This window comes from Echiichthys vipera (genome assembly GCF_963691815.1).
Source record: "Echiichthys vipera genome assembly, chromosome: 5".
NCBI classification, from domain to species: domain Eukaryota; kingdom Metazoa; phylum Chordata; class Actinopteri; order Perciformes; family Trachinidae; genus Echiichthys; species Echiichthys vipera.
The window spans coordinates 16,604,706-16,613,218 of record NC_139830.1 but is presented as its reverse complement, the minus strand read 5'-3'; the positions used below and the strand labels follow the sequence as shown (position 1 = coordinate 16,613,218).

Below are 8,513 nucleotides of genomic sequence, written 5' to 3'. Positions count from 1 at the left end.
GAACCACTAATTTCACTATAAAGCATGTTATTGATATTCTCCAGTTCAACTATGTAAGGCTTTTGTGATTATGTGGTTTTAAGATATTCTTTTCTTTTCGGAAAAAATAGACTAGTGCATCAGGGAAAAAAAGTATGGCATGCAGATGTGTGCCTGCTCGGATTTTTGCCTGTCATAGTGTACAGTATTGTGTTGATACCAGAGGGTAGATAGATATAGGCATATAGTATAGATCCAGAATGAATATTTGAATATTCAGTCCACAATAAAAAACAAACAAACATGATATATGAAAATATAAAGAAAAAAAACAATCCAGTACCAGTTGATATTCCCTGGATTGCACACACACACACACACACACACACACACACACACACACACACACACACACACACACACACACACACACACACACACACACACACACACACACACACACACACACACACACACACACACACACACACACACACCAAAAAAACACAATTTAGGAAAATAAATATAAACTGTATTATCACCTTATAAAACAAACTACTGCACAGTATGTCAAATATTTATAATTGGCCTCATCCTGACTATTTGCTTAGGATCAATAATTATAACCAATATTATAACATATAACAAATATAATATGCTGTATATATGTTTATAATAACATTCTGCTTTATAAAGAGTAGCCTACCATAGCATTGCAGCATGCTTTACTTGGGGCATACACTGAGCCATTTGAGCCCGTTTCTCACCCAAGTTTTGAGCCATACGACTCATTTTGGAGTGTGCAGTTGGTGGAGTTATAGGCTCAGACTTGGGGGTGAGTACAGGACTTTTGTTTGAGTAAAGGATCTGAATACTTTTTCCACCACTAAATACAATCATGATGATTGCAATAACGATTGACAGGAGAGGATCAAGACTTAAAAAAAAAATTAGCAGGATTATTTAGGGGAAATTGTTAAACTAGAAAATGACAGAATGGTATTAAAAGTAAGGAAAGTGGAACCAGCAGCACCACCCTCTGTACTCAAACTTTCTCAGAATATTAAAGCAAAACAACTGAGACAACACAACAGCAGCTTTCTTTGTGCTGCTACAAGAGCTTTTTGGAGCCCTCATTAATGCTGAAAGGGCAATCCAGTCTACAGTCCCAGCAGTGAAAGGATTTATAGAACATTCTGTTCATCCCTGCTGATCCTTGGACACAAAAGGCTCTGTCGCTGCTTTGCTCATCCACCTCTACTTACAGGGTAGAGAGGTCAGACTAACAGACTCCTCATATCAGTAAACAAAAACCAGCAATTTCACAACCTTCAGGTTTCCAGACTATCGGAAACCATTTAATGCGTGGCCTTCCCACAGTTTGCAGCAAGATGGACCCAAGCACAAAAGGCAACAGGAAGGCAACAGGAACTGAAGAAAATAATATTTATTACTAAGCCCTGGGCAGACACGCAAAATCAGAACTGGCTGGCTCAAAACATGAGGAGCAATAAACAGTTGCAAATACCAGAGCCCTGTTCCATAAAACGAGCGAACCAAACAAGATTTTTAGTTTTAGTTCAATTAAGCAAATTCAACAAAGCCTGGTCTAAGACTGAGTTGTTGCTTAACCAGACTTTCTCTAATACTGACCCGATGGGAAAGAGATGATATATATATCATGCAAGGCCGACTACAGATTCCTCAGTGAAACAAATCAATCATTCGCATGTTCTATGATAGTGCCACACCTGTTGAACCTTTTGCAGATTGCAGACCATAGTTTACTGGGAATGTGTCGTACCCAAATGATATGACCCATTTTGACACAGTGACTTTTCTTTTTTAGCCTCCTTGAATGTGTTGCTCACAGAGCTGGCGGACTAGAGACTTTTGCTGGCCAAACCAGCTGCTTCTGACTTGAATAAGGATTTAATGATTTAACCAAGCAACTCTTCTAGACTTTGCAAATGTTATTAAACCAAATGAGTCCTATGTCAAATTGGCCACAAAGCCAGGCACACTTCCTGGGGGCCTGCACGGCAGTTGAACCTTTATGGCTTCACACGGAACTGAATCTGTTCTCTTTATACATTTACGATCTAAGCAGACCGTCTGCAAGCAGCACAAAACAAGTGGCCGCACTAACAGTACGCATACCAGTACGCATACAAGTCTACGGATGCGAAAGTTATTTGCGAGTATAACCGATGCTTTAGACATTTGTATTGGTGAAGTAGGTAATTCCTCTTCTCGCCCTCTCAGTGGCCATTTGTTGCATTTCCTCATTTCATAAAAATGTCATAAACTTCCTTTCAAAGAGAAAGACACATTGCATTGAACATGGAATGCAATGTGTCACCATTATTATCAGTGAATGTGCATGTCTTTGCATGGCTTTCTTACTGTGAATGACTGCTCTATTGACAGGAGGCAGAGAAGACGCTCTTTGTCCGTCGCCAGAGGCTCAAATCAGTTGGAGGCTTCTCTCTGATGCTGCTCCACTGCCTGTCTCATGTCACGATTAAAGACATGAGCTCTGACACCAGTCCTGCCTTCCAGAGGCTTTTCTTCAGGGTACAGACAAACACTTCATGTGTACATAAATCATTAATGGTTTGGGGGAAATATTGTAGTCGTGAAAGTACATTTTCATTTCAATATTAGCTTCAAATAAAGCACACACAATTACTTTTATGGGTTAACTGTTGGTTTAATGTATTTTACTTGCAGCATTTATTTGAATTTTGTTGTTTTGTTTAATTGTATACTTTCACAGATACTGCAGGCATGTCTGGGGGACTTGATTCAGGCCAGACCCGGTGTGCCCTCGTCTGGACAGGAAGCCAATTTGTGTGTGTTGTTTCAGGAAGAGGCCACTTCAGGGGTCTTTAAGGAGACCCTCTCAGACTCTCATGCTGCATCCCTGCTTTACAAGTTTCACAAACCTAACAGTGGATTTCTTTCTGAAGATGTAAGAACAGAATGTGTCTTGTAAATATGATGATTTCATAAAGCACATGTAACTTTTTCTTTCAGATTGTTCAGATAGATTTTGTAAATAGATTTAATTGTTTGTCAGTATTGTGAAGTGATCCTGCGGACAGTAACCAGAGCAATCTTGTCATGTCTTTTGTTTTGTGTTTGTGGTCTGTGTGTGATTATGAGCAGGAAGTGGAGGGACTTCAGAAGAAGCACAGAGAAACATCGCTGCTCTACCATCTTGAAGGACTTTTGAGAGAGAAGAGCTCTGAACTGTGAAACCTATTTGAGGGTACAAAATCCCCCAACATAGAATCAGTTCTTTAATACAGAATCAGTACCTCTTTCACTGTTAACAGGAACTTAACTTCTGAATGTTTACAATCATATTGTAAAATAAAATCCCTCCCATAGAAGCTAGAGAAAGGCAAAGGCACCATTTTGCTTATGTTTTTTTTTAATTTATAATATTGTTTCAGTCATGCAAACAGAAGTGCTAACAGAGAGTCAATAGCAGCTAGATGCTGCACTACATGATACAGTATGCGCTTAGATTTTTCATTATTTTTGGATTTCAGTAAGTAACCATGGCTTCATCTGATAACTAAATTGATCCCTAAACAGAGTTTCCAACCTAAAAAAATTGTTCAAGTTTCATCATAATGTTTAGCTTTATAATCACTTCACATTTTGCATTGTTTTGTCAAGTAGAATATGGTAAACTTACCAAATTACATTTTCAAATTTATTTTTATGAGAGGCAAGACTATTATGTTTTGTGGTTCTTTGTATTGAGGCTCGATGAATTATGAATGTTGTAACTTGATACAAAGGGCCAAAAATAAAAAAAACACCTCTGTGTCTAGTAGATGAAAAGTTACATCTTTTTTCCTTACCAGTGAAGTTCTGACATTTCTGACATTGCTTCAATTATTGTAATCAAAGACCAAAAAAACATCCATGTGGCAATGTTTATTTTTTTAACACAAAAGTTTTCCCCAAATCTTACAGATTTTTTTGATGTTTACCACCACAAGCATTACATTATAATGGCATTCCTGGAGTTTTTTTTTATGGGGGCTTGATTAGAAGAAAACAAAGACAAACACATGCCAAACTTGTGTGCGTACACACATGCCGACATCTGTTTCTATTAAGTCTCTCTGTGTATGGAGGAGGGGAAGTTCATAGTAACAAAAGCTTTATTGAACTTCCACCACATCTGCTAGGATAAACCAGCACCTTCAGTGTTGGCTTCACATCTACTGAGTGGCTTTGAGAGCGATGATTATGATGAACAAAATTATTCCACAGACAAGTCCGATGACATTTAGGGTCTTGGCTGTCCTTGATGCATCCACAGCTTGAGCTGTTTCTCCAAGAGCATTCGCATTTTGTGCCTTTAAAAAAAAGCATTATTTAGTTAGTATCAAAATTAATTTGCTTAATTGGTTTCACAGAGGAAATTAAATCATCAAGCAGAGTTGAAACAATGCTGAAATGATTCTCCTGATCTTGCATCAAGAGAAAAACAAATAGAAAAGGAGATACATTTAATTGAAGGAAGCTCTTGATGTCTCTGACATTATAGTTCATGCAAGATTTTGTTTAACCCTAAAAATGATTTGTGTTGTTTCCAATTTCAGAATACATGAGGAGAAAACAGCAGATTTAAAAAGAAAAGAAAAGGCAAAAAAAATTAAGGAAAAGTTACCTACTTTACAAGAGCAGATGATAGCAGCGATCCCCAGAGGCAGACAACAGCATAAAGTGTTAAAGATGGACCATCCAAGATAGGATGGAGCCACATCACGGGTCTGGCCTCCTTCCATAGTGGCTTTCCGTTGCAGTTTCAGTGGATGGGGGAAATGCTTTGCTGGATCGAATGGCTGCTGGTGGGTTGAGTGGGTTGAGACCCACACCCTTTTATTCTTCATGGGTGTGGTTTAAGGGGACGTATAGGACAAGACTAACAGCAATGTGAGCAAACAGGGGAGAGAAAAAACACTTATGTAGGATTGAACGGAAATGGGTTTTTTTTCGAGGGGGGCATGTCATTCAGGCTTTACTGGCTGGAGTGAACATATGGGGAGGATTCAAGCTTGTGGTGGGAACCTCTCACTTTACTCTTTTATAGCGGTGTTTCCAGACTTTTTCTGCCTGAGAGCTATGCAGGCGTACACACAAACACACACATCATTTCAGTGATTTCAATATTTCCTTTAAAGAAAAGAGTGAAATTCTTTCACGTGAACATTTTTATTTTATAACATACCAATTTCTAGGTTAACAAGAATGGATGAGAATGGCTTTAATTGATATATATTTTTTATTTTGTCTGTAGTCATTTACATAATTAATGAAATTTCTTTTTACAAACTAAAAGCTGTGTCATCGTAACAAAGAATTGTGGGGCTACCCCTGCCTCTCTCAATGAGAGACTATAGGCCTAAGTGTAGCCTTTTTTTCCACCGGAAATGACAGCTCTTTCTCTCCTTCTAGGTCTTCCCCCACACATTCACACTCTCCCTGCCGCTCTTCTCCCTCCACCAACCTGTCTTACTAGGTCCATTTACAAAAAATTTACAGTTTATACGTATATACAGTGGATAGCAAAATTAGAGAACAAGTAATTAATACTTGATTTATTTTGAAATACTGTAATTTTTTGTTGTTCAGAATTTGATAGAATATCGACTGTGGCTATACCACTGCTGTACTAGCAACACTTCAACAAAAAAGTGGGCCTCTTGTACAGCTACATGACAGGGTAAATGCAAATGTTTATGTGAACCTCCTTCAGCAACATGCAGTATTTTAACTGCAACTGTCTCCCAATCAGCCCGCAAAAAACTTACCAAACTGTGGAAAAGACTGAAGAAGAATGGACCAAGATCAAACCAGAGCAGTGTGAGAAACTAGTGATGTCCTGTGGACACAGATGTGCTGAAGTTATTCAAAGAAAGGGCCTCTACACTTCCTATTCTTTTTGAATCCTATAGCCCTAAGAAAACATTGTTTAAATCTTCTCTTCTGACACAACGGTTACTGTTCTTTAATTTTGCTCACTGATTTTTTTTTCACAAAATAAAGGTTTTTGTTTAAGTGCCTTGGTTATATAAAAACACATACCAGCACAGCAGTGGTATAGCTACAGCGGATATTCTATCAAATTATGAACAATAAAAAATAACAGTATATCAGTGTTGTGGTTAGCACTGTCACTTCACAGCAAGAGGGTTCCTGGTTCAAATCCCGGGCTGGGGCCCTTCTGTGTGGAGTTTGCATGTTCTCCCTGTGTCTGTGTGGGTTCTCTGCGGGTTCTCCGGCTTCCTCCCACAGTCCAAAAACATGCACGTGTTAGGTTAATTGATGACTCTAAATTGCCCGTAGGTGTGAATGTGAGTGTGAATGGTTGTCTGTCTCTGTTTGTCTCTATGTGCCTTGCGATAGACTGGAATCCTGGTCAGGGTGTATCCTGCCTCACGTCCGATGTCAGCTGGGATCAGCTCCAGCCCCCCCGCAACCCTGATAGGGACAAGCGGATGAACACCGATGAATGGATAATATGTTCTCTAATTTTGATCTCCACTGCTATTTCGGTTATGTTACTGTTTTGTCTGTCAAGACACCTACTTAGGTTTTTAGCTGAAATTGCAATTAACAGTGTTTGAAATGCACCAGGCTGAAATCGATTCTGTTTTGAATATGTGGTTAACAGTTTTGACAGCAATATTTTAGCATTTGAACCAAGTCCTGTAAATCCACAGTGCTGTGCAGGTTGTTGTTGAAGCCATGGGATAACTGTGTAGACTTTTGAAAACTGTGATCAAGCAATGAAAAACGAACTAGAGTTTGGTCTGGAGTTTGGTTTGGTCCTCCAGTTTTGCCCACTGTCGTTTAGCAATAAAAAAACGACACCAAGAACGCAAGGCACACCTTTGAAAAAGCCATACACCCTCTGAATGCCCTAGTTTGTGGTTCTAAAGTTTCATGAGGCTGTGATTCTCCTAGAGGTCACAACAGCTCATTTTATACAGTGAGCTCATGTTTTAAAGAAATGGACTCACTACAATGATATGGCTACTATGGGGACTAACATCACACATGAGTCTCAACTTTCCGGTCAGACCCAATTTATGCAATTCCAAGAAGGTTAAGAACCCTATGCAGGAATATTCAAATACACCATTTTAGAATAGGCAAAAATAACAGTTGTAATTTATTTGAAGTTATTATTTATTTCTTTTAAAGATTCATTGTATGGCTGTTTTTGCCTTTGTGCAGCTGAAGATTAACAGGAAATAGGGGAGATTAAGAGGGTGCTACATGCAGCAAAAAGGGCCTCAGGTAAGAGTCAAATGCCGCCAGATGTGGTGGTTAGAACAGGTGCTGCAGAAAAACAGATTTTTTGCGCCAAATTGCATTAGATTAGCATAAAGTCTGTAAAGGGGAGTCTCCTGGGTACAAATGGAACACATTTTCATTAGATATTTTGAGGTCAGAGGTCAAAGAATCCTTTGAAAAAGGCCATTCCAGTTTTTCCCTCACCAAATTTAACCTAACTTTGAAGCATTTCAGACCCCTTTTGAACAAGCTACAGTAACATGTCATGGTTGGTACCAATAGATTAATTAGGTTGTCTAGTTTCATATAATACCAATACATTTACTCTAGCTTTAAAATGCAGACTTTTAAAGACAGTAATGTCTGCTGAGATTATTGCCAATGGTCCCACGGGTCTCATACGGTGGTGGCCAATCAGATTTCACACCCTGGAAACTCCCTGGTTGACTTCAGTGGCTACTTTTACATTCAGTTTAACACACGGTAGCCAAGTTCATTCTGCTTGCATAATTGTGATGCATAACAACAACATTTATTTAATGCACTTTAGTTTTTTTTTTTAGCTTTTTAATGGCCAAAGTTCACCCTAGTCTTCAAGGCTTTATTGAACTTTTGACACACACAGACAATAAACAAACTATGAAAAATAATGAGACAGAGAACTGTCTGCAGGTCTGATATTTTGCTCTTCTTGCCGACATCCGCTGGAAAATAGCAGCTGCATCTCACACGACCACAGCATCCGGTGTGACTTATTGTGACAGTTAGGCTGTGGTGTGGCTTCTCTGACATTGGCCAATTTCACAGCAATTGCAGCCCACACCTGACCTCAGCATCCTGTCCAACCTGTTAAAGACCCTACATGATAAACATTACACTGATTCAAGGTAACTAGACATCTTGCATCTCCACTTCCTGCCCTACCATTCAGCCTCAACATTAAGCCTATTCTGAAAATATTTCCCATGTTCTATAAGTAGAGTTGTTGTCTTATCAACATGCATTATGTTTAGTTGTGGCAGGCTGTTTAAATTATAATCATAAACATATGTCAGATCTAGAGGAGATACCTGCGGTGATGATCGTTCCAACAAAGATTCTATGGCTTCATTCCTGTGCAACGGCAGATGCTTAAAATTCACCTCTATAGGCTAGTTTTTTATAATTACTATGTATCAAGCACATGTATTTGTATGTATGTTTGA

At 38.9% G+C, this 8,513-nt stretch overlaps 1 protein-coding gene across 1 annotated transcript; it reads right to left on the bottom strand.

The window, feature by feature from the left end:
- Window positions 1-3,918: 3,918 nt before the first annotated feature.
- LOC310947560 (dispanin subfamily A member 2b-like) lies at window positions 3,919-4,925 on the bottom strand. The gene is made up of 2 exons (XM_083914402.1): window positions 4,680-4,925; window positions 3,919-4,361 (listed from the first exon to the last, which is right to left on the bottom strand). The coding sequence occupies exons 1-2, from the start codon at window positions 4,896-4,898 to the stop codon at window positions 4,224-4,226; spliced, it is 357 nt and encodes a 118-aa protein (XP_083770528.1). The 5' UTR covers window positions 4,899-4,925; the 3' UTR covers window positions 3,919-4,223.
- Between the last annotated feature and the right edge of the window lie 3,588 nt (window positions 4,926-8,513).